The 27,073-nt window shown below is 36.8% G+C and overlaps 1 protein-coding gene and 1 pseudogene across 1 annotated transcript in view; one reads left to right on the top strand and one right to left on the bottom strand.

Annotated features, from left to right (window-relative positions):
- Positions 1-25,293, top strand: part of LOC148843774 (flocculation protein) — an 86,644-nt gene extending 61,351 nt beyond the window's left edge. Inside the window, exons 6-12 of the mRNA XM_088957595.1 lie at positions 7,514-7,796; positions 7,909-8,024; positions 8,165-8,225; positions 8,362-8,443; positions 12,543-12,685; positions 24,483-24,573; positions 24,719-25,293. Of these exons, the coding sequence (XP_088813721.1) occupies positions 7,514-7,796; positions 7,909-8,024; positions 8,165-8,225; positions 8,362-8,443; positions 12,543-12,685; positions 24,483-24,573; positions 24,719-25,061 (1,119 nt within the window). The 3' untranslated portion in view covers positions 25,062-25,293. The remainder of the gene's footprint in view (positions 1-7,513; positions 7,797-7,908; positions 8,025-8,164; positions 8,226-8,361; positions 8,444-12,542; positions 12,686-24,482; positions 24,574-24,718) is intronic.
- On the bottom strand, positions 78-5,261 carry LOC148843775 (early nodulin-like protein 15 pseudogene; annotated as a pseudogene).
- Positions 25,294-27,073: the final 1,780 nt, after the last annotated feature.

Raw genomic sequence — 27,073 nt, 5'->3', positions numbered from 1 at the left:
TTTTGTACTCTCATGGAAGACAGGAATGGATGCAATCTTGATAGCACTCATGTTATCAGTGAAGAGTGGAATGGAAAATGAGTGGTCAATGTCCATATCACAAAGCAAATCATTGAGCCAAATTATCTCACTGCATGCAGATGACGTTGTTGTATATTCCGCTTCAGTCGATGACTTGGAAACATTTTTTTTTTTCTGTTCAATGTATAGAAATCTCGTTATAATCTTAGTAATTGTGGCAAACTCATGCCCAAAAAATTCTCGAGAAAAATAACCAATAAATGAATTAAATAATCCCCTCAAGTGGAAACTTGAAATTTCCCACCAAACCTTCCTCTTTTCATAATAAAACCATCCCCACCAAGCTCCCAAGTACAATCATCAACCCACCCTTCAAGCTTTTAGCATTGCTTGTTGGAGGCTTGGAGCCACAATGGGTTCCTCAATTTCTTCTGGAGATGGCGCCAAAGAAAAGCTAATGAACCTATTTTTGAAGAAAGCACAATCACAATCAGATTCTGCCCCTTCTCATAGTGTCCATTGGCTCCGTTGATGAAATAGAACAGCCCTGATTGTTGTTGCCATCCTCGTGCTCAGCAATGGGGCTCAATATGTTGCCGCTTGAGCAAGTCTCCTTTGTCACTCGCAATATGGAATCCTTGTTGGTGTTGTACTTCCAAACCAGTGGGTCACCTATTAGGAAATGAGCTACTTCAACCCATCGGTTGAGATGGTTGGACTTAAGAGGATGGGATATTCCATGCGTCGGTTTTTCTGCCAACCCAGATTTCTCTAGCTTCTAAGAAGCTGAAGAGGAGAAACACCAGCACAAAAGATGAAACTAGATTTCTAGAACCAATTGGTGTTAATCCCCTTAATGATGTGTTATGTGTAAGGCCAATGGAGCGACTTGCTTTCACTTATTAATCTCCTGCCCCTTTGCAACTTTTCTTTGGGAAGGGTTTTTTTCATTGTTTGGGTGTAGGTGATTTCCTCTGATGAAAGTGCAAAGCTTGTTTTCTTCTACAGTTCTACCTTTTTAGGTGGCCAAAGAAAAGGGGAAGAGTGTTTTGGTGATGTTTGAGGGTGGCAGTGAGCTACACCATTTGGGAAGAAAGGAATACAAGACTGTTTTCAGGTAAGGAAAGAACTAGAGGGGCTGTCTAAGAAACAATCATGGTGAGAGTGATACATTGGGTAAAATCAACGGAGCTGTTTGCTGATTGCTCAACAGGTGATATTATAAAAAAATTGGAAGGAAGTGGCCAGGTCTGATTACCATAAGTCCATTGTAAGCCCTAGTTGGTCTCCACCAATGAATGAGTAAAAAAGGCTAAACTTTGATGGAAGCAGTGTAGGTAATCCAGGTCGTCTGGTATTGGAGAGGTGTTTAGAGATTGTGAAGGCAGAATTGTTGGCCTGTTTTCAGGCCCAGTTGGAGTAGGGGATTCTTTAAGGGTTTAGGTGATGGCTGTCATAGAGGGACTGCAAAAGCCTAAGGATATGAATCTAAGAAATCTGGTTATAGAGGGTGATTCAAAGCTGGTAGTGGAGTGGTTGCAAAACGGAGAAAAAGGATTTTGGGTTTTTAATAATGAAAAGAAGAGATTCAAGTGGTTGACACAAAATATAGATGTGAAATTCAGTTGGGTTAAAAGAACTGCGATTGGGTTTGCTGATGTGTTAGCCAAACAAGGGGTGGGAAGGAATCATTTATTCTGGGCTCAATTCTAATAGCAAAATTCTGCTGTCGAGAGTTAAGAATGTTTCTCTCCTATTCTTGTAATTGTTTTATCATAATTCCAATGAATTCGTTTAGCTGAAACATCTCCTCCAAGAGATTGGATACTTGGTGATAACTCCTTTGAAGTTATATTGCAACAACCAAGATGCTGTTCACGTAAATCCAATCCTGTGTTTCTTGAGAAAACTATTCACATAGAAGTTGATTGCCACTTTTTAGATAGAAGTACTCAAAGGGTATTATATGAAGCCTGAAAGTTGAAAACTTTACCAAGAATTTGAATTGGGTGAGGGTGGAGTATGTAACAAGCTGGGATTATATGAATATACTGACCAGATTGAGGGGAGTCTTAGATGACATGTGTATAAGGTAGTAATGCAATTTTATTCTTTTTATTATTATATTTAGGTTCTGTTCCATAATAAGGGTACACTAGTAATTATAATTGAGTGTAATAATAGGGCCTGTTCGTTTGCTCTAAAGTCTGACATCTAAAAGTGAAATAATTACATTAAGAGGTATATTGGTATTGGTGAACTTTTCTTTCCTCTGAACTCTGAATGCAGAGAATGTTGTTCTGAATTCTTAAAATTATCAAATATCCATTTTGACCCCATATATGAGAGTTTTTGTTTGTCTTTTTGGGAGTATCATTGGAAAACATTAAGAAATAAGAGATAAGAGGAAATGAACAACCATTTTTCTCTTAAAGTTAAAAGATTCCTCTTAAGAGATAAGAGTTAAGAGGAAATGAACAGGCCCTTAATCTCTTTCCCATTGGACCAATATCTTTTTATTATCCCTTTCTCTTCTATTTCTTTTTCCTTTCTTGTAGATCTAATACCAGAAAACTTTCATCTGAAAGGAAGACCTCCATAGGCTTGGCCCATGGTTTGTAATTCTCCCCATTGAACTTAATGGAAGCCATATGCAATGTTGCACTACAAATAACACGCATGGAACCAACAACTAGGTTTAATCTTACCCCTTCTAGATGTTGTCATAGCTTAGTTTAATCATCCACACTGTAATGAACACTTCCCAAAACAATTCCAGCCACAAGAATGAGGAGAATGTTGACTTCACACCAGTAGCAAACCAATTCCATCTCCTTAACTGTTCTCTTTTCCATACTGGCTGCCACATACTCTAGTCTCCAAAACTGATGACCATTAAAAGGTGTACCTAGGCGCATAGGCGAGGTGAATTTCAGGGTATGCGCCTCGCCTGGGTCCTAGGTGCAGCCCTTTCAAAAGGCGCATGCCTGGTACGCCTAGCATGTGCCTTGCGCCTCAGTCCAGGCGTGCGCCTTTTGAAAATTTGACGCTTTTTTGCTTTTTTTGAACATAGCGGCTAGGCCCTGGACCCCTGTGCCACACCTCTCAAGGCAAGCCCAATTTGGTAATGTTGTTCATTCATTCATCCTAGTAAAATGTTTTCTTAAAAAACAATTAAAACTATAAAATCATTATTTTTTATGTGAAACTAAGAATTTAAGACCTAACGTGGACTTGTTTGGGTTTGCCTCGAGGGGCATGGCACGAAGGTGGCTCGTAGAAATAGGAATGTATATGTTTTACATTACATTATCTATGTGAAGTAATGCAATTGAGTGAAAAAAGAGATTAGAGGTTTTAAATGCTTGAAAATGTTTTATATGTTTGATTTTATTTTTAAATTCTCATTTGAATATGCTTTACATCTTATGTTTTTGTATTTTAATTTTAGATAATAGGTTTTTTAAAACAGTATTTTAAAATTTAAGTTTATATTTTTATTAATATATTATGTTTAATATATTTTTTTTTGAATTTTATTTTTTTTTAATTTTTAGCATTTTTTTTTATGATTCTATGCCTTGCTTCTAAAAGGCGCATGCCTTGCCTTGTGCCTCAATCGCAAATTGACTCCTATGCCTTTTTTGTGCCTTGTGCTTTTAAAATATTGGTGTACAGACTATTTCCCTCCTTGATAACATCAATGCAGGGTCTAAATAACCAGACGAACAACTCCACTGTCACATATGGTCACTGTAACTATGCAGAAAAGAGAAAAGAGAACTTTCTCAAGGCTGCAATTGAGAGAAGATACTGATCTGCGGCAGTGATTTAAAAGGCATGCCTTAGGTGCACCTAGGCGCACATGCGAGGCACATTTTAGGGTGGGCGCCTTGCCCAAGTCCTAGGCGCAACCCTTTCAAAAGGCGCACACCTGGTGTGCCTTGCACCTCTGACTAGGCGCGTGGATTTTTTGCTTTTTTTTGAGAACCCCTTTTTTGGTAATGTTGTTTATTCATTCATCCTAATAAAATATCTTCTTAATAAGCAATTAAAACTATCATAGTTTTTTGTGTGAGAACTAAGAATTTAAGACCCTACAAGGACTTATTTAAGCTTGCCTCGAGGGGCATGGCACAGAGGCGGCTCGTAGAATCAGGAATGCAATTTGTCACATTAGCTACTTGAAGTAATGCAATTGAGAAAAAAGAGATTGTGGGTTTTATATGCTTGAAAATGTTTTATATGTTTGATTTTATTTTTAAATTCTCATTTGAACATGCTTTAGATGTTATGTTTATGTATTTTAATTTTAGATAATAGGTGTTTTAAACATTTTATTTTAAAATTTAAGTTTATATTTTTATTAATATTATGCTTAATATTTTTTTTTTTGATGTTTTTGGCATTTTTTTATTTTTTATCATTTTTTTTAGCCTTGCTTAAAAAGGTGTACACTTCGCCTTGCGCCTCAAGCACAAATTGACCCCTGTGCCTTTTTTTGTGCCTTGCGCTTTTAAAACACTGATCTGCAGAAGAAAACTCATAGAATTGATCCTGCACTCTTAACACCAATTCTACCATGGATCTCGGACCTTAATCATACATGTAAATACTCAGGCCACACTTAGACCTGTTCATGGGCTGGGCTTGGGCCAAAATTTGAATGGGCCTGTCCTGAAGCCCGAGCCCGGCCTGTGAACAGGTCTCCACTCTAAACACAATTATAGGTTGCTGTGATCAGTCCACAATCCTTTCTAGCATCAACTGCCGGTCACAAGTGATGCTATGTAAATGGTGTATACTGTTAAAGGAAGAGGGAAAGTGAAGAGAAGGGTGAGAGAAGTATAGAAATAACAACTGGGAGAGAATAGGATGGTATCCCACCAGTCAACCACTTTCAGTCCACAATCCTTTCTAGCATCAACTGCCGGTCACAAGTGATACTATGTAAATGGTGTATACTGTTAAAGGAAGAGGGAAAGTGAAGAGAAGGGTGAGAGAAGTATAGAAATAACAACTGGGAGAGAATAGGATGGTATCCCACCAGTCAACCACTTATTTATATTTTTATGATACTTCAAAAGGACTGTTCTGTCCTTAATGAAGTGGGACTGAACTTAAACTATTCATTTTAATAATAAGAGACCAAACTACCCCTCTCTCATCTCTTACAGGTCTAGGTTGGAATCTATAAAAGGGAATTGAAGCCCATATATTGAGCCTATAACAAGAGCCATTGTAATTTAAATTTTGGAGTTAAATGAATGGAACAAAAGTTTGTTTCAAAGTTACTCTAGAAGTCTAGAATATGAATTAATCTTCTTTTTTATATCCTCTTTTTCTTTTAAATGTGCAACCTTCCTTCTCTTTCATTGTTTTAGTTTTAATCAGAATCTATTTCTTTCATAACTCATATCTTTAATCCCCCTTCTTTTTGCAACATATTCGCTCCAATGTGATGTCTCCTTCTCATGCTACCTCACAAAGACTACAAGAAAATGTTTATGATGAAAGAATCCTTGTTGATGTAATGATCTTCAGTCAAATGATTGCCAAATATTAAGGTCCATTAAAGAAAGTTGTTTCTGTGCTTGTTTTTGTTATCCCTAAACAACATTTATTTGGAGTGAATGCTCCTCTCTTAAAAATTTGACCAGGTCTGTCTCTTTTTTCACATTATATAACATGGCTATCTTCCCTGTTTTCTTGAATCATGATTCTGTCTTGCCTGGTGACAAAACCTGCAAGGCCCCCCAGTCACTGAAAAATATTTCAAACTCAGTTCACCATTCAATTAATCCAACCTTGAACAATATTGTCAAAAGTAAATGAATGTGCACCTTGTGCAAAAGCACTGCTAGATGCACTTACCATTCCTTACCAAAGGTGAGATGAGTCATTGTAGAAGCGTATGTCTTTCAGGCCCAACCAAAGCATAGGGAGAATAAAATGCCACCTAAATGAAGGCCTCTTTACTTATTTGGGGTCATCAAAAGAACATTATTTTTGGATAAATAACAAAGACCTTTATTAATAGATATTAATAAAGAATGATACAAAAGGAGGGCTAAAAACTCTTAATCCTCCCAAGAATACAGTTCAGATTACAATATTGCCCAGAAAAAATTGACTCTTCCCATCCCTTGTTTGGCCATTGAATCTTCCAAGGAATTGGCACACCTCTTAGTCCATTGAAACTTGATTTCCATGTTTTGAGTGAGATGTCTAACTTTCTTCTTCTCATTTAGAAACTTCCACAAACTAGAATCATCCTTCATTAGCCAGTTTACAGCCAACTTAGATTCACCTTCCACTATCAGTTTTCTGATATTTTACTCTTGAGCTCTTTTTAACCCTTCCAAAACAGCCAATATTTCAGCTCTAAGAGAGTCCCCCCATCCAATAGAACCAAAATACAATGCAATAATTCGACCTTCACCATCCTGAAAGCTCCCCCTATACCCGACGGGCCTGGATTTCCTTTGCTACTGCCATCAAAGCTTAGTTTAGTGAACCCCGAAGCTGGAGAGCACCAAACTGGATAGTCTTCCTTGGAGCTGACCAAGCCACTTCTTTCCACTTCCTGATAATATCTCCTTCTGAATAGTTTTCAAAAAGTTGCAAAGTCTTAACCCAATGAACCACCCTTATGGAAATTAGTTCAATGATTACACTCTTTTTCTTTCTTTCCCATGAAAGGTCCATTGATTCCTTTCCTCCCAGTCTGTCCAACATACAGCTGCTTTTACACATCTCCACAGAATTTTCCCTCTCTTCTTCAGCCCCCCAACAGTAGTAGAATGGAATAGGCTTTGTACATTGGGGGGGGGGGGGTCCACCTGCAACCAAAAAGATAGAAAAAGCAACACCAGATCTCTGAAACAAATGGGCAGGAAACCAGTAAGTGATAACAATTCTCACCATTATTCTTACAAAGGATGCACCAGTTTGGGGATAAACACCAATTAGGCCTTTTTCTTTGAATTAGGTTGCAAGTGTTAAACTTTTCAAGGAAAGCTTCCCAACAAAAAGCACTAATTCTGAGAGGAATTGGTCTAACCCAAACTTCCAAAACTTGAAAAGGGTGTCCAAAAACAGGTGGGGAATATGCCAGTTCTTTGAAGAAAGAGGAACATGAGAATACACCCAAAGGATAAGGGACCCAAATCCTACTGTCCCTCCTAGATGGGTCAATATCCACCTCATCTAGGATTTTTAGCAGGTCAGAATAAAAAAGAATTACATGGGTTTTGAGTCTCTTAGAGGAACTTTGGGTTGCTTGGACAAACATGATTTTTAAAGTAACCAAACCAATTTATTATCAACTTCCAGTGATATGCTAGACCTTTGAACATGGTGTGAACAATTATGACTAATTATATGCTGACAAAAGGGATACATGTACTAGGTGCTGGTTATATTATTTTCAAATTCCTTCTGATGTTCCATTTACCTTTTTCTTTCTTTTTCACATGGGTTTGGCCAACAGAAAAGGAGTTCTCTTGCTACTGGCTCATGGGATCTTCTGGATGAAATACGAAGAGTGCGTTTTAAGGCAAGACAAAATATTTTAGGACCTCTTGAGCCCAAGAAAATTGATCTGTCTGCTGAAGCTATAGAGCATATTGGTGGCCAAGCTTCATCTGAAGCTCATGAAAGCAATGCGGAAGGGGCTGATAAAATCCAGGTCTCATATTCTTTGTCAGCCACAAAATGTGCAGACTCACCTGTTAACTTGCATGTAGGATTGGCTAGTGGTGATGTCTGTCCAGGTTTGATGCTTTTCCTGTCTACTCAAAATTCTCTACATATATTTATGTTGTGGAAATATACGCAACAACCTGTTTGCAATATTCTTTTAATGTGAAGGCATCCTATATGCAGACAATTTGAAGCATGGAACATCATCAGCTAACTTGCTTTTAGAAACTTTATGTGATGGGCCAGTAAATAAATCTTTGTCGACTAGTCTGGATATCCACATTTGCAACAATAATAAGGTATCTAGAACTAGATTAGAGCTGTTTCTTAATGTTGTTCTAGTGGGTTGATATCAATTGAAGAAAATGATTTTCCAAATTCTGAACATACAGAACTTGACCTTAATCTGCAACTAATTGAAATCATCTTACTTATGAAGGATATAGAAGATGCACAGAATAACAAGTTCGTTCCACATCCCATTCTTGTGCAACATGATGGTAGTATTCTATGCTGTTAAAGTGCATCACAAGATTTCTTGTTCTTCGAGTTGTTGGTGCTTTTTCTGTTTTCTTGTTCTTTAGCATTCTCTTACTATAGCTATGATTTGTTTATATGATGAACCTTCTACATTAGGTCCACAGGATTCCTCAGTAGGAGCATTGAACTCTGTAGTAGAAGTCCATTCCTCTGCAGATATGAATCCTTCATTGAAATGGTTAGTTCTAATTTCTATTAACCTAGATTTCCTGAACCTATGATACTTGGATACCTATACAGGATGCTGTATGATGTCGGGTGCTTGAATTTTTAGCATAAACTCCATGTCCATCACTTTGTCCAGCTTGTATCTGAGCAACATAGACTTGATCCTGGATTGTTCCTTGCAATTGGAATGTATGCAACCATAACTTTTTTCCCCTCTTTTGGGTGGTATATGAGGGGATTGTAACGTTGTAAATAAAAGGGAAACTGTCTTATATGGTGTTGTAATAAAACAAATCTTCTGCTATAATTTTGTATCTAATCCAAAAACTAAAACGGAAAATATAGAGGAAAAGAATGAAAAGAAATCAACTAGTGCATAGGACTGATAAGGGAAGGGGTTGAACCATGGATCCTCCATAACTTCCTTTTGATAGGTAAGAGAAATATTTTGTTTTATATAATATTGGTAATAATACATCTGAAACCCCAAAATATAGTACTTAGCCACAGCTAATCACCCCACAACATAGAAAAAACACCACCTTTATCTCCCTGGAACACAAGACATTTAATCCCCCAAAATTACTTCCTAATCGGAGAGGCTTTGATCTCTTGTTGCCAGATCATATGCCTAATTCCACTGGATGTCTAGGTGGTAATAGTCAGTACGAGTTGTATGGGTTCAAAATTTCTGTATTCATATCCTTTTGCTTTTCTCTGTTTTGTTTTTCCCCCTTTGGGGTCTTTCTTGTCCAAATTTCTTCCCTATATTTGATGTAATTGAGTAGGTCACTTATCTTCCCTTTGTGAGGCCCTGATTTTCTTTGTGACAACCTAATGAGAAGAAAATTGAAAATAACCATAAAAAGAAGTAAAATAAGAAGAAGAAACATGCTAACATGTTTTGTTTCAATGTTTTCAACCTGTTGTTAAGCCGGACAGTCGAATTGTTGAATCTGTCACCTGGAGGCCAAAACAGTCTGGTTCAACTCCAAAATCTATCAATACCAAAAAAAAAAAAAACAAAAAAGCTTATCGACTTGGTCAAAACCAATTCATCCTGGAATATTAAAATGCTGAATCATCCAACCCATTCTATGGGTCATGGTTTGTACAGTTAAACCTAAAAATATTATTTATATGTTAAAAATTAATACTTGCGCCACCATTTGCCTCACCAGCTATTTAACTCGACAGTCAAAAGAAAGTCACCTTCTTCTTCTTCTTTAAATTTGTTAACCAATAATATGACTGTGTACAACAGGAAGGAGGTCAGCTAATGGGATGAATGGTTCTCTAGCTAAGAAAGGATCCAATAGGGATCAATTATATTGGGCTCAGCTGTAATTCTTTTTGTGTTTTTCCAAGTATTGGAGGTGAGTCTCACACTTCTCTTGGGATGCTTGTATTGCTGCATATATTGATTTCTCTAATAAAATTGAAGTTGCTTATCCAAAAGAAATAGATAAATAAAGGAAGAGTATAAAAGAACCCTCAGTCATATCCCTGTTTCACCAAATCATACAACAATATATCCATATACCAACATGTAATGGACCTATATCTTTTCACCTGACCAATCTATAGCTCAATATGTACCTCTACACTCCTCCCTAAAAGTCAAGATGGTGAATCTTGAGTTTTCCAATCATATGCAGAAGCAGACTATGAGCACTGGCTGGCAGGAGATGAAGGAACTCAATCACTTTGGTTCTGTCTGTTACACCAAAAAATGCATCAAGAGATGCTATAATAATGGATAATAATGGAAATAATTAAGGTGACCACCAAAATAGACCCTCTTGGACTGAATGAATTAAGACATGAAACATGATAGCTGACTAACAGATCAATACGAAAAGATCAGATGGAATCTGATAACAGCTCAGTTTTTATCTCAATTGACACCTAAGTCAAAATGTCAAATTCAGCTTAATGAAAAGCCCACAGAGAACAATTGCAAAAACATACTTTAAAATACCTTATTACATACCTTCTTACTTAACAGAGAACATGTCTTGGACTGAATGAATTAAGACATGAAACATGATAGCTGACTAACAGATCAATACGAAAAGATCAGATGGAATCTGATAACAGCTCAGTTTTTATCTCAATTGACACCTAAGTCAAAATGTCAAATTCACCTTAATGAAAAGCCCGTGATGCCCGACCAGATCAGAATTAGTGTACTTAACAGAGAACAATTGCAAAAACATATTTTAAAATACCTTCTTACATAATGGATTAGGCCTGAGAAAACATCTTTAACTGATCATACAGTTCAAAACGCTGTACGTGTGTGTGTAGTGCCAAAGTTCACCAAAACATTCCAGAGAAAAGATCTTCAGAACCTTGTGATCACCCATCAAATCATACATAGTATGTCATATTTTTCAGATATCACATTAATCAAAATAATGTGCTTTACAGGTTACAGTTCTCAGTTAACTGAAATACCAGTAAAAATACTTTTATATTGTATCCCAAGAAGCAAATGGATACCACCCTACTGTGTCCTGAATTCCTGATCAAATAGCAAAATCTGGATCAGGTTTTTCTGGCTTCCGGTACCTTTTGGAAAATCAACTATCTATTTGATCCTATCAAAACAACCAGATAATGAAGGAGATTGATGTTGATACTGACATTGATGCTATAAATTTTCAATAATGGCACTGAATAGAACGGGATACTGGGATATGATTCATGTAGCCAACCCATATATTTGAGACAGAGCTTAGATGATGCTGATGATGAAGCTTTTGTTTTGCATTTTCATGGACCATTGCTGGACTATTTTAAAAGGTTATTTCTAAGACTCAAGATGCAAATATTGTTAGAAGAAAGTGGTGGTTTGACTGATTCCAAGTCAACTACAGCTGCAGAATATTGGAAACTCTATCTTGTCTAATTGGATTGGTCAGAATTTTGGGTATGATTGTGGTTTTATTAAACTAACATCTTTAGAATTTCAGATCAGTAAAAACAGTGATTTAAAAGGTGTGCCTAGGTACATAGGCAAGGCGCATTTTAGGGTATGCACCTCACCTGGGTCCTAGGCGCAAACCCTGGTGTACCTAGGCGTGTGCCTGATGCACCTTGTGCCTCAGCCCAGGTGTGCGCCTTTTTAAAATTTTGCACTTTTTCATCCAAGAACCCCCTATTTTCTAATGTTTATTCATTCATTCTAATAAAATATCTTCTTAAAAGGCAATTAAAGTTATAAAATCATTGTCTTTTATGTGAGAAATAAGAATTTAAGACCCTAACATGGAATTGTTCGGGCCTGCCTCGAGGGGCGTGGTACAAAGGTGACTCATAGAATCAAGAATGCAATATGTTTTACATCACATTAGCTATTTGAAGTAATGCAATTGAGGAAAAAAAGGGTGTGGGTTTTACATGCTTGAAAATGCTTTATATATTTGCTTTTATTTTTAAATTTTCATTTGAATATGCTTTACATGGTATGTATTTTAATTTTAGATAATAGGTTTTTTTAAAACATTTATTTTAAAATTTAAGGTTATATTTTTTATTAACATTATGTTTAATATTTTTTGAAGTGTTTGCCTTTTTTGGTATTTTTAAAATTTTCTAACATTTATTTTATTTTTTAGCATTTTTTGTAATTTTGCACCTTGCTTCAAAAAGGCGTATGCTTCACCCTGTGCCTTAGGCGCAAATTGGCCCTTGCGCTTTTTTTGCGCCTTGCACTTTTAAAACACTGAGAAAGGTTTTGAAGGTGGAATTTAATTGTTAGAGCATGACTGTTATTTTTTTCTTTTAACAAATTGTAAGTTGAGAGTTTTGAGGTCATATGAATTGTTTTCATTAATAAAATTTATTGTGTCAAAATAACCAGGTCTAGGAAAGTGGGATTAAGATAATGGAATCTGTTGACACTTGGTAGGTTTTGAAGTCCATCAATGTCTTGGTTTTGTCAATAGTCCAGTTCTCAAACAAACATGCCTAATTATTCTTGCATTGGTGTGGTTTTCTTGGCATTAAGTGGTATTAAAGTTCTGTCCATCTCTCTCTCTCTCTCTCCAACAAACATGCCTATCTCTTTACAATTTTATTTTGTTTGGTTCCATACATTGCAGTGATGACAATGAAGTTGATGGCCTTGGTGAAACTCATGGGTCTAATCAAAAGCCAAGTCCTCCAGTGAAAGAAACTGTACAGGCTGAGTGTTCTTCTGAACCACATCAGTGTTCTGCTCTGAAGGAAATTCATCCTACTGTAGGTATGTGCCACTCAGCATATTCTCAGTTGTTGAAATTATTTTCATACCAAAATGGTTTGAGTATGACATGAATTTTATTTTTGCAATTTTTTGGCAGTAGTAAGCTTTTCTTTTTAACATTATTCTACTTTTTAGGTATTACTGAACTGTTGTAACATGCTATTAGCCATTCAGTTGTAGACCTTTAATTCCTTGAAGGTGAAGTAGTTGTGATTGAGGACATTTTGGGGTAGACTTTCTTTTTTCTTATGAAAAGTTGTAGAAGGGTTTTGGCATTTGGCGGTGGGGAACTTGGATTTTGTTGCAGTTTTAGTTATGGTTAAAAATGAAAAGGGAGAAAAGGGGGAGTTGATAACCGAAAGGCAATTAGGGAGTTGAGCCTGTATCAATCTACATTAGTTTGCATAGAGCTAATTAGGTACTTATCTATAAAATGGGTTCATCACTTTTAAGGCACAGCTTTGATTGATAAGACCAGCAATTGGAGATGTTATGTAGGACAGGGAGGAAGCACCCTACTAGGGTGTAGGTGGGGGGTAAGAGGAATTAAAGATCTGAATTATGAAAGATAATTCAATTATAAAATTGAGAAGACTGTTCCCATTGGTTGGTGCGAACAGTAATTTTTAGGGGAAACCATATGACCTTAGAGGGAGAGAGAGAGAGAGGTTCTCAAGGCGGCACCTAGGCAGGTGCCTTTAGAGAGTTGCCTTGCCTAAGCAGCTACATATTTGTGTATAAGGCATTATTTTTATATATATTTTTTGACTTTATGATGTTTATAATATGGGTTTGACTATGATACCTGAAAGACACCATACTGGAAAAACTTATAACCAATTGATTGGTATAATAAAACTTGGAGCTTGTATTTTGCCTCATCACTAGATCAAGCGACAACTGATTGTTTCTTGCTTTTCCATGAAACAACATTGCCTCCAATTAAGGCATAGTAACCAAATGCAAATCTTCTATCATCAACAAACCCGACCTAGTCTACATTTGTGTAGGTCTCAACTTTTAGATGTCCATTGTTTGAGTACAACATTCTTTTACCAGGCCATCCTTTCAAGTAGTGCAGGATTCTATTAACAACTTGCATGCGAGAATAGTAGAAATTAGAGATAAAGAAAAAATGAGAGTGGAAATGGCAACAGGGTTCTGGCAGGGCACCCCTATCTATCCCTACCCCATCCTTGGTAGGTTCGGGATGGGGCACCAGGATGAGGAATCCCCAAATTTTCCCTGTCCCAAGGCAACCACCTAAAAATAATCTAATTGTTGGATATTTTACAAATAAGATTATGGGAAGTTGGGGGTATTTTATGAATTGAATTATGACAATTTGGAGGTGCTTTAGAAATAGAATTATGGGATCCTAGGATTTTAAGAATTTGGGGAAAACTTGGAGATATTTTAAAAATCAATATTAAATCTAGGGATATTTTATTAATTTTCCATCAGGTTTGGGGAATTATATGCAAACCCCATCCTTGTCCCATCCTTGGTTCAGGGCAAAAATATTTTCCCTGCCTTGCCCTTTCCCCTTTAAGATTGGAGAAAACTGGTCCCATTCGGGGTGGGTCCCAGGTTTTATGGGGAAAATTGCCATCCCTAAATAAGAGAAACAAGACAAAAAGGGTGTAGAAAGTTTTTAGGGAAGAGAAAGAAAAGAGAAGTTTGGAAAAGGGGTGCCAAAAGTATTATGGCTGCCCCACTCACTATTATTTATATTAAAAACTAAAAGTTTATACAATGACAATATTGCCCTCACTAAGGCAGCTATAATTGTAGAAGAACTGAAGGGTAGTTTTGTAATTCTATTGTACTTTATTATTCTTTCTTGTACTGTAATAGGCATGTACTGTAGTGTACAACTCTTTAGTTCTCTTTGTAAGGACAATTTGTCTATTTACCTCAGATTAATATAAATATCTCTTTTCTGGGTTGGTTTGATTAGATTGATCAACCCTAACAGATCTGAACCTCTGCCGCATCTCTTGCTCTTTCACCTTCTAACAAACTGGCATGGTATCAGAGCAGGCAACTTTCTAATCCTTATCTCCTCCTTTTTTATCAGTTTGAGAACTTTAATCATTGTCAATTGACTCTGGATTGTTTCGATCTCTCCAGAGAACTGTTCTCTGTGTTTTGCGCATCTAGGAGAGAGATTTCATTAGATCTCTCTCGTATGACATCAATTTGCAATAAGAATTGAAAGGAAGTGTCACTTAGGGCCTCTCACCATATTTTGAAATTTTCATCGAGATCTGAGAAGTTTTGAGAGATACATCTCTTCTGGGCGGCTGCATCCAGACTTTCCTTTTCTGGATTGTGTATCAAGTTTTCTCCATTTGTTGGAACTTGGACAATTTTTTGGTGATTGTAAGAGGTTTCTATTGTCAGTTTTTTTGACTCATAGTTTGATTACTATATTGCTTGATTTGATCAGTCTTTACTTTGTTTCCTTTTCATTATGGCTCTGGAAAAGAATAAATTTATTTCTGTTAAGTTCGATGGGAGCTACTGTGCTCTTTGGAAGTTTCATTTCCAGTATTTTGTTGAAGGGAAAAGCATGTGGGATTACATTGATGGTTCTACTTCCATGCCTAGCACCAGTGATGTCAAAGGGATGAAACAATGGAGAACTGAGAATGCTCAAGTTACTTCATGGATACTTGGGTCTATCCTAATGGAGGTCAGTATTCCATTGAGAGGTCTCAAATATGCCCATGACATGTTCGGATACCTTGAAAAGGTATATCAACAATCGAATATGTCTAGGCAATATCAGATTGAAATTGATATCTTCTATGTTCAAGGGGAGAAGCGGATTCAGGAATACTATGCAGGATTTGTAAATCTCTAGACTAAATATGAATTGGCTCACTTTGGGGATCTGTCTATAGACTATTGTGTGAATACTATTAAGAAGCATCTCAATAAGAGAAAGACCATGCACTTTTTGATGCACCTCAGGCCTGATTATGAAACTCTACACTCTAGTATTCTCAATAGAGAACCAGTGCCTGAACTTGATGCAATCCTTGGATAGTTGTTAAGGGAGGAAACTCATCTTCTTACCTTATCTGCACTAGATCAGAAGAAGGAACATGGGATTGATACAGTGTTTTTGGCTACCAAACAGAAGGGTAAGAAAGACTTCTCGAAGTTGCAGTGTTATGAATGCAAAGAATACGGTCACGTGGCATCCCACTGCAAGAAGAAAAACTTTTGCACCTATTGCAAACAAGGACACATTATAGCGGAATGCCTAACTAGGCCCCCCAATAAAGGACACCGTAAGGCTTATCAAGCCTCAATTGAATCTGTTTCTACTGATACTACCGCCTCATCATCAGCTCACAAGCTAGATGCTCAGCGAAATCTGACTGAAGAAAAGATTCGTGAGCTCATGTCTTCAGCTATTTCTTCAGCTTTTTCTGCTTTTGGACTGGCTGGTAAGTCTGCTTTTTTGTGTTCATCTCCTTGTCACATGTGGGTTATTGATTCCAGGGCCTCAAATCACATGACTGGGGCCTCCTTCGGTCAGTCTCCTAAGCCTTGCACCTTTGGCAACCATATTATTACCGCTAATGGTGATTCTTTACCTATATATGGTTGTAATGGTTTATCTTTATCCACTACTAAGACCAAATCCTTACATCTTCCCAAAACTTTCTTTGTGCCTAAACTGACTACTAGTCTAATCTCTGTTGGGCAACTTGTTGATGATGGTAATAATGTCTTATTAACTCGTGATGGTTGTTTTATTCAGGACCAATACATTGGGGAGCTGAAGGGGAAGGGGCATAAGCTTGGGAGGCTGTTTGCTTCAGAATTCTAGACTAAGATATCTTCGTTGGATTCTTGTTTTCTATTCATTACACATAGTTCATCTATTTTTTCCTATAATAATGTGTGGCACTTATGGCATAGAGTTTGGGTCACATGCTAAAAATTTGGGTTATTTATTTTGCTCTGGTTGCTTGCCTATGAATACTTCTTCAGTTAAAAATGTTGATAAATCTTGTTTAACTTGCTGCTATTGTTAAAAGTCATGTTTTATCTTTTTCATCTTCTATTGAACATGCATCTACACCTTTTTATCACATTCATGGTGATGTGTGGTTGTTTTCAGTTATTTCATGCATGGGTTATAAGTACTTTGTGTTATTCATTGATGACTGTACTCGTTACACATTGGTTTATTTTCTTCGAAAGAAATTAGAAGGCTTCTCCATGTTTAAGAACTTTCATGCATGGTAATGACCCAGTTTAAAAGCACCATAAATATTTTGAGGTCAGATTTAGGGGGAGAGTACTATGATGGTGAGGTTGGTGAGTTTCAAACCTATCTTAAACAACATGGTATTCAGTCCCAGAGATCTTGTCCCAGTACTCAATAGAATGGAGTATCAGAGCGCAAGAACCGACACATTGCTAGTATGGTGAGATCCTTGATACAAGACTCTCATGCTCCCCTTACCTTCTGGGTGGAGGCGACCTGCACTATTGTTCACCTCATCAATAGTCTTCCTACACCTAATCTTGAAAATTCTTCTTCCCAACAAAACTTATTTCATCGCCCTCCAAACCTATCCATACTTCGTGTCTTTGGATGTGTTTGTTTCGTCTATCTCCCTCCCCATGAATGCACCAAGCTAATAGCTCAATCAGTTATGTGTGCTTTCATGGGATATAGTACGAAACACAAGGGGTTTCTTTGTTATGATTCCAAAGTCCGTCGGTTGTGCATTTCTCGCAATGTCATCTTTCTTGAGAATCTTTCATTCTTTGAACATATTTATAAATTGCCTGCACCATCCATTTCTATTCTTCATAACCTTGGATCTACAGGTGATTCTCCATTTTAGCCTCTTTAGACGTATTTTAGGAAGCATCTAGTTCGCCCATTTCCTGTCTCCTCCACCTCTCCACCTCAAGCAATAGTGACTAGTCATTCCTCTCCATCCAACACTACTGTAAGTGCAGATTCTCCCCCCGAGGATTTACCTTCATTTATTCCTTTGTGTCGGTGATCTTGTATTTCTTGTTCACCTGATTGCTATGGCTTCTTTTTGAGTCATAGTTCATTCTTAGTTGTTTTGTCATCCATAGATATTCCTAAGTCTTACAGCCAAGCCGTAGTAGTTGAGCATTGGAAAGATGCTATGGATTTAGAGGTTTAGGCTTTATTGGAGAATGATACATGGAATCTTGACTCTCCTCCATAGATGCCTCCATAATTGGTAGCTAGTGGGTTTACATCGTGAAACTCAAATCTGATGCTATTCTGGACAAATATAAGGCCCATTTGGTCACTCAAGGCTGCAAAGAGTATGGAATTGACTATGATGAAACTTTTGCACTTGTGGCCAAAATGACAACAGTTCGTTTGCTACTAGCCATTACTGCTCTCAAACAGTAGACAGTTGACCAGATGGATGTCAAGAATGCCTTCCTCCATGGAGAGTTACAAGAGACAGTTTATATGAAACCACCTCCTGGCTATTGCGACAATCTTTAGTTGGTGCGTAAACTGAAGAAATCTCCATATGGCCTTAAACAAGCTCCACGAGCTTGGTTTGATCGCTTCCGTACAGTAGTGTTGGAGGTTGGTTTTTAGTAGAGTGCTTCAAACTACTCTCTCTTCACTCTCAAGCGAGCTTAGGGATTGACTCTTCTTTTGGTCTATGTTGATGACATCCTTATTACTAGAGATAATGCAGATGGTATTAACAAACTCAAACTTCTGCTTAGTAAATCCTTCAAAATGAAGGATCTTGGGCCAACAACATACTTTCTTGGACTTGAAATTCAAAGATGTCATCGTGGTTACTTTGTCAACCAACAGAAATATGCTTCTGATTTGGTGACTCTTTCTCGCTTGACTGACTCTAAACATGTTGATACACCTCTGGAGCTTAACTGTAAGTTGAGTAAAGATGAGGGTGATCTCCATCCTGTTGCTACCCTGTATTGACAACTTGTTGGTAGGCTTATCTACCTAACCATGACTAGACCGGACATTTTCTATGTGGTTCAGATTGTGAGTCAGTTTGTTTTTGCTCCATGTCAGCCTCACTATTCTGTAGTTCTCCAAATTATCCATTACAACTCCGAGCTTATGCAGATGCAGATTGGGTAGGTTGTCTTGACACTCGTCACTCTACTACTGGTTGGTGTATATTCCTTGGTGATTCTCTGATTTCTTGGAAATGCAAGAAACAACAAATGGTTTCCAAGTCATCTACTGAAACCAAGTACAGAGCCATGTCTTCAGTATGCAGTGAAATAATTTGGCTTAAGGCACATGAATATTAATCACTCATTTGTTACTCCTCTGTTTGTTGACAATATGAGTGCAATCAAGATTGCAACCAATCCCGTATTTCATGAGCGCACTAAACATATTGAGGTGAATTGTCACTTCATTCGTGACCTTCTCCATGCAGGTCAGATCTCTCTCCCACATGTTTCATTGGGTCTACAACTTGCGGATCTCTTCACCAAAGCCATGACCAAATCCCGACATAATTTTCTTGTTGACAAACTGATGCTTATACCCCAACATCAGTTTGAGGGGGAGTGTAGAAGAACTGAAGAGTAGTTTTGTAATTCTACTGTACTTTATTATTCTTTCTTGTACTGTAATAGGCGTGTACTTTAGTGTACAACTCTTTTATTCTCTTTGTAAGGTCAATCTTGTCCATTTACCCAAGATTAATATAAATATCTCTTTTTTGGGTTGGTTCGATCAGATTGATCAACTCTAACAGATCTGAACCTCTATCGCATCTCTTGCTCTTTCACCTTCTCACGGACTGACAATAATTAGAACCACTAAAAATGAAATAAAGAGTTGTCTGACCCAATAGTATATAACAATAATTAAAGAAAAAACATACTAAAAATAGTTGTTAACACTCCCCCCTAAAGTTGGGAATAGATATCAATCATAGTTTTCAAGGCGCCAAGGCAAGGCTAGGCAACAAGAGAGTGCTTTGTTGCCTAGTTGTCTAGGCAATGGATTTTTTTAACTAAAAACCACATATCCTAGGGTAGTTCCTTAAGTCCCATAACCATCTTTCCTTAATGACTATCCATAAAATTCATGTTTAAGTCTAGAAAATCAACATATCTATGAGAAGAAAAAGAAGAAAGAAAAGAAAATTCAAAACATGTAGGGGCTGAACCCCTATTTTTGTTATAGGAAAAGAAGAAAAGAAAAGGTGGAAGAAGAAGAAGAAGAAGAATAAGTCTTTGAGGGTTCAGATTTTGAGTTCCTCCCTTATTGGTTCAGATTTTGAAGTCTTTTGAGGGTTCAATACAGCAGTTAGCGATGTTTGTGTTGATTAAACCCTAACGAATAAGAAAATAATAAAAAGAAATTAGTTTATAAATAGAAAAATGAATATTTTTGTTTAACAATATAAAAGTATTTTATAAGACAATATACAAGACTGCTTGGCGACTGGGTAAGGCGAGCCTCCAAGGGCAACTTGTTGCCTAGGCACCTACCTAGACAACTATGATGTCGATCATTCTCAACTTGTGTAAATCATGCTCAAGCTTGTTTCTAGTGGTTCCCTTGGTGAGAACATATGCTAACTACAATGTAGGTGAAACATAGGCAAGCAAACTTCTCATGAGGTGATCCTTTCCCTAATAAAATGTCTATCCATCTAAATATGCTTTGTATCATGTTGGACAAGATTGTGGACTACATAAATTGCAGCCTAGTTATCAAAATATAAGTTCATAGGTTTCTTTGCTACAATGCCAAGTCCTCCAACAATGATTGAAGCCACAACAATTTTGAGACACTATGGGCCATGGATCTGTATTCACCTTGAACACTTTTCCTCCATCAACACTATAGAAATGATGGGCTGAAAGGGCGTTAGTTTCTTTCTTTTTATTCAGTTATGTTTATGTTTTATGTTTTTGAGTAGTGGGCCTTAGTTATGGGCTTGTTTTTTGCATTTTTTATCAGGGTAAAATACAAGACTCCCCTAAAGTTTCTGACAATTATAAAAACCTCCCCTATAGTTTCACTTGAACAAATACCTTCCCTAAACTTTTGAGAAACTCAAGAAAAACCTCCCTTCTGTCACCTTCCCAGACGGAAAACGTTAGACTGATGCATCAATTTTTTCCAAATATTCATTCTACCCTTTTATAAATTATTTTAGATACAAAATTACTGAAATAACCCTATTTTAACTCAACAAAAATGTTAGAAGATGATGTTAAAGGATGTTTTTGTCAAGTTAAAATAGGGTTAATATAGTAATTCTATATGTAAAATAATTTATAAAAGGCTAGAATGTGTATTTGGAAAAACTAGTGCATCAATCTTACATTTTTTGTTTGGGAAGGTGATAGGAAGGTTTTTGTCTAGTTTCTCAAAAGTTCAGGCAGTGATTTAAAAGGCGCGCCTAGGTGCACAGGCGAGGCGCATTTTTGGGTAGGTGCCTCGCCCAAGTCCTAGGCGCAACACTTTCAAAAGGTGTACGCCTGGTGCACCTAGGCGTGTGCCTTTTGAAAATTGTACGTTTTTTTTTACTTTTTTTGAACCTAGCGGCTGGGTCCAGGGCTCCACCCCCGACCACGCCCCTAAAGGCAAGCCCAAACAAGTCCATGTTTGGGTCTTAAATTCTTAATTTGCACACAAACAATAATTCTCCACTATTTGCTAATGTTGTTCATTCATTCATCTTAATAAAACATCTTCTTAAAAGGCAATTAAAATTATAAAATCATTATCTTTTGTGTGATAATTAAGAATTTAAGACCCGAACATGGACTTGTTTGGGCTTGCCTCATGGGGCATGGCACAAAGGCGACTCATAGAATTAGGAATGTAATATGTTTTACATCACATTAGCTACTTGAAGTAATGCAGTTGAGATAAAAAGGGATTGTAGGCATTACATGCTTGAAAATGTTTTATATGTTTGATTTTATTTTTAAATTTTCATTTAAATATGATTTACATGTTATGTTTATGTATTTTAATTTTAGACAATAGGTTTTTAAACCATTAATTTTAAAACTTAAGTTTATATTTGTTATTAATATTATGTTTAATATTTTTTTTTGCATTTTTTTAATGCATTTTTTTATTTTTTGTATTTTTGCACCTTGCCTTGTGCATCTCGCTTCAGGTGCAAATTGGCCCTTGCACTTTTAAAACACTGAGTTTAGGGGAGGTATTTATTCAAATGAAACTATAGGGGAGGATTTTATGATTGATAGAAACTTCAAGGGAGTTTTTTGTATTTTACCCTTTTTATTATTGTTTTAATGCTGGCCACCCTATTAATTGGACTCAGATTACAATTAAAGAATAAAAGATATCTTTCGAGGCTGGATAGAGGGATTGAACTACTCTCTTATTCCTTCCCTTTTCTTCCATCTTCCTCCATTACTTCTATCTCTTCCAACTTTTGCAATCTTTTTCTTCTCTTCTATTTTTCCTATTTTTTTATAGATTATTGCGAGTGCAATCTTTTTCTTCTCTTCCATCTTCTTCCCCTTTTTCTTCTCCCTTTCTCCCATTTTTTCAAGCCCAATGAAATTCCTAATTTGGCTGTTTGAAGAGTAGTTTTTGCCTTGGGATAATAAGCCTTGACTAGTAACACCTTGTTTTGATTTTTTTTTTTTGTCTCCGTTTGGCCAATGGAGCAAACTGGAGGTGAGGTGAAACACTCCATAGATTCCGGATTGGTCCAGGAGGGTCTATGGAGAGACTGTTGGGGGCAGTAACTTCAGTGAGAGTTTTGTTGTCCTTGGCATTATGACTGGCCATTATATCAGTTTGATGTTAAAGATGCCTTCTTAAATAGAGATTTGACTAAAGAGGTTTCAATGTTTTAAAACAGAGGTGTGACGTGAGGCGTTCCACTACCTAGAGGCTTGAAGCATAGTTCAAAACGCTAGAGGCGTAAGCCTCCCGAACACATGGAGGCATAAGCCTTCTTAAGAGGAGGGGGATTAGGAGGAAGGGGGGATCTCATTTTTTCTTTATTTTTAATAAAAATATTTTATATTAAGAAAAATAAAGATGCATAACATTAGTTGAAAGGGGGGTCTTGTCGAAGCAGATGCAAATGTATATGCTATCAAATAAAAAGTATATGATCATCTATAATGACACAATGTGATCATCCAATAATCAGAGTTTAAAATTTCATAACAGCCATAGAACAAATCATTAGAAAGATGAAGATTGAGGAAGATGGGCAAAACCTTTGTTTCAATGGGTCATTGCTTCAATGAATGAATAAATAAAGAAAATAATATGCATACCTGACATAGATGTGGATCATACCAAGTGCTTCAAGCATTTGACAATTAAAGCCTATGAAACTATTGATGTAATTGCTTCTCCAAGTTGTATCACTTTAGGTAACCAATGTGATGTTAGGTGTCTATTTTCATAATCCTATGAGGTTGGACCTTTATGGTCTATGGAGGCATAGGGCTGGTAGGCAGCAAAATAAGTGATGTGCCTCTCTCTCTCTCCAAAATAAAGAAAAAGGGAATAAAGCAAAAGGTCTTTGCTTGGAATTTTGTTTGGGGTGTCAGAGACTAGTTGAACTCTTGTTGCTTCGTCAGTGGTAATTTTGTTAGCTGATATCCTATAAGAAACAACTACTAGGGATTTAGGTATTCAAAAGGCCTTTGTTCTTGTTTCTTTTAAAAGTTAATATATCGTTATTAGCACACAAGCAACAATAAAGGATTGTTTGAAACTTAATAGACGTTTATAAAGCTGTAAAATATATAAGAATATACAAAAAAAAAAAACAAAAAAAAAACTTGGGTATTAGCTTAAAAAGGGGGGCAAGCCTGGGTTGCCTGTGCCTCGGGAGTGCACCCTTTGGAAGTGGTGTCACCTAGATTCAAGTGAGGCACATTCATTAAATGACACCTTGCTTTATGCACCTGGGTGCACTTGAAGAGCATCTTTTTTTTTTTTTAAAAGCAAAGGAAAAGAAAAAGAAAAAGAGTAGCTGATATCATTAATGTTGAAATCAAAATTGTTGGATGGGCAAGCTAGGCATGATTAATATCCATGCTCAGCTTGGGGGGAATTTTGAGACTGAAATACAAAGCCAGATCAAAATTAGAGTGGGTTTTTCTTTTGTATAATTAGTACTAATATTTAATGGGAAGTCTAGTCTTTTTACTGTTATTAGGTGGGTTGTTATTGTAATTTTCTGTTTTCCCATGACATGTAAATATGAGGACTGGTAGCCCTAGTATTTACTTTTCTTCTTTCCTTTGTTCTGCTAGAAAGGGTTTTCTAATCACAACAGAAATAAGAGTAGAAGCTTTGTTAGTAACCTTATCAAAAAATTTTCAAATAAGTGGCCATATTAAGAAAGAAATAGAAGATATATGGAATGGTAGAAAAAGAACTAAAAATGGTTACTGTCATGACTGTTGGGTAAGAGATAAGCTTCTTTTCCTGCCATAATAGTCATATGAACAAACCCTTGTTAGAGATCATGTATTGGGCTGCCTCACTGACACCTAGTCCCTTTAGGTCTCTTGATCTTCCTTCTAGAAATTGTTATTCATGTATTGCAGGATGGTGTGGATGGATCTCAGTTGTGCACAAGTGGATGCTTTTTTTCAAATTTGTCTCGTACCTTCTTTTTAATAAGTTCTATCAGATATCAATAACGGAAAACACGGAATGAAAGAACATCTTTTATACATTTGTTTCACAGCATTTACCTTAATAAAGTTTGTCATTTCTGATTTCTGAGTGTATTTGCAGATTCAAGATCACAGGATGGAAATCATGAAACACAGAAAGAAGCAAATGGATCGGGAGACAGATTTACTGCCAACGGTTCTCCAGCATCAAGGTGACCCTTCCCGTAAAGGCATCTCACACCATTTTTTTGGTCAGTATCTTCTTGGCAGGCAACGGCAATGATCTTTTCTACAGGATCATTACCTTTCCTGCATTATGTAACTTGTTCTAAGCAGATCATGGTGGTGTTTGTTCAGTTGGTCTGTAGGATTGCATGCAGATTACAACTTGAAACCTTCTGATGAAGGAGGTTCAAACCCAATTGATTTAAGTCGTGACAAGTTGGATAACATCCCTGTTGAGGAGCCCTGTGAGCTTTTGAGTGAAGCTTCAATGGAGGTGCCAATTGCTGAAGAAACCGATAGCTTTGCTAGTGGGTCTTGGAACAGTTCAAATAGGCAATATGATGAGTCATTGCAGAATCAACCTCAAGTAACTGTAAACCACAATCCAGAACGGAGAACCAACAGCAAGGTTGAGAGGCCGCAGAGAAAGAGAATTGGGAGATACAATCGGAGAGGCAGGGGAAGGGGGAAATAATGCAAAATCGTCTCTTGTATGTACCCTATTGTATTATTTAGTGTACACTAGTCTGATAGATGCAAGGTTGTATAAGAAGCATGCATTTCTGTAAGTTATTAGAATTGATGTCCATTGGTTAGATTGTAGGAACTGTTGTGGTGAGCTCATTGTTTACAAGGAGTCTTGTACTAATCAAATGTTTCAACCACGTGCTACTGGCTCTAGGTCTCCTGATTTTGAGTTTGTATCATACCATTGCTCTTCAGTCTCCTTATTTTCCCTATTTTGCTGGTAAGTGGTAACATACCATTAATTCATGCACCATCTCATGGTTGGATCTAGATTGTAATGCATTAAGAATACATTGAGAAATCTTCAAAATATGCAACATATCGGTGCATATCATGCGAGATATATCATGTATTAGGTAATGTTTAAAACATTGATATAATACATTCCATATCAGACATTGGTATGAGGTGTATCCTATCGGTGCATTGGATATGTTGTACGCTACAATTAGACTATTAGAGGTGTATGTTGTATGTATTTATTTAAAGTGCTATTATATTGGTGTGAGCGTCGGAAAACGGTTCACTTGAGCTGGATTTTGAGTTGCCACCCATTAGTTAAGAAAATGAAGGTGATGAGACCTCCGAGAATGATTTTTAAACTGTTTTTTGTTTCAATGGTGATTCCAAACCTGAGGCATGACTACATTAATCGGATGAGAGAGAGTAAGGGTTAACACTCTTCTCGAGTCCAATAGGTGGGTTCTACATGAAGATCCCAAATAGACACAAAACTAAAAGGCAATTATCCAAACAAAAAAAAATAAGCTAACTAAAAGAAAACAAACAGAATAAATCATCATAAAGAAATTCCTCCATATTTCTTTTTTATGCATTTTTTTCCTTTTATTTATTTTGTCTTATTGATTTATTTATTTTCTTATTATTAATTACATACATACATACATGCATATACACACACACCAACCTACTCTTTTTCTCTAAATACATACATACATATAATTTGTTTAAATTTTATCAATGGTTATCAATTATTCACCAACCTACACTTTTTCTCTAAATCTACTAAATCTACGCAAGTTGCCAATATCCTTTTAATTGCTATGCTAGTCATAAAAGCATCCTATTATTGTCATTAGGTTATTTATTTATTTTGTTATTTTAGCTTTATTTCATTTTTTTTCAAAGTTGCATTACTCTCTACAACCGACCTCCCTTCCCTTTTCATTCTACCAAACTGCAAAGAGCCTGATACCTCCTATTCTATCTCCTTTTCATTTCTTTATTGATTTTTTATCCTTTTATTCTATTTGTTGTCTTATTTATTTGCCTATTTCTTTTCCTATTTGCTACAGAATAAAAAACCTCATGTTCACTGGACAGCTCAAATCGGTTACCTTCTTTGACTCCAGTTACAGTAAAAGCAAACAATCCAAAAGAAAACAATGCTTCTTTGCATAATTTTAAAAAGAAAAAACTAAACCAGGGGGCTACTTTAACCCAAATTTGAAAGAAGAGCACGATTTAAACTAGTGATCGACCACTAAATAGAATAATAAGTTCAGAACACGACGTAATTGGTAAGTGATGAAAGAAGATTTGGCCCGACCTCATAGTTATGCAACACGTGGCAAAGGCAATAGCTCGGCACAAAAGCGTGCCTAAGACGTGAGCACCAAGGGGAGGAACTAGCGGACCGAACTCCCCTACCAGTAGTCCGAACTCCCTACTAGGAGCCCGAACACTCTCTTAGTCCCCAAGTCACTCAAAGGATAGTAACCCAAACTGGCCTTCCTTATAGCAGTTCGTGTCATACCTCACCAAACTGGCCTGCCTTATAGCAGTTTGGGACACACCTCACCGAACTGGCCTGCACTATGGCAAGACAAGACATACATCCGAACTCAAGACTTCACCTTGCTCACCACTCCAACACTTCGCCTCCAGGACGCTAAATTGAACAAACCGTACCATGCCTGACATCGAGGAAGTTTGTGC

The sequence above is a fragment of the Nelumbo lutea genome, chromosome 8 (genome assembly GCF_056320005.1).
Source record: "Nelumbo lutea isolate HS-2025 chromosome 8, American lotus-T2T, whole genome shotgun sequence".
In the NCBI taxonomy this organism is placed as follows: domain Eukaryota; kingdom Viridiplantae; phylum Streptophyta; class Magnoliopsida; order Proteales; family Nelumbonaceae; genus Nelumbo; species Nelumbo lutea.
This window is presented reverse-complemented; position numbering and strand designations above follow the sequence as displayed.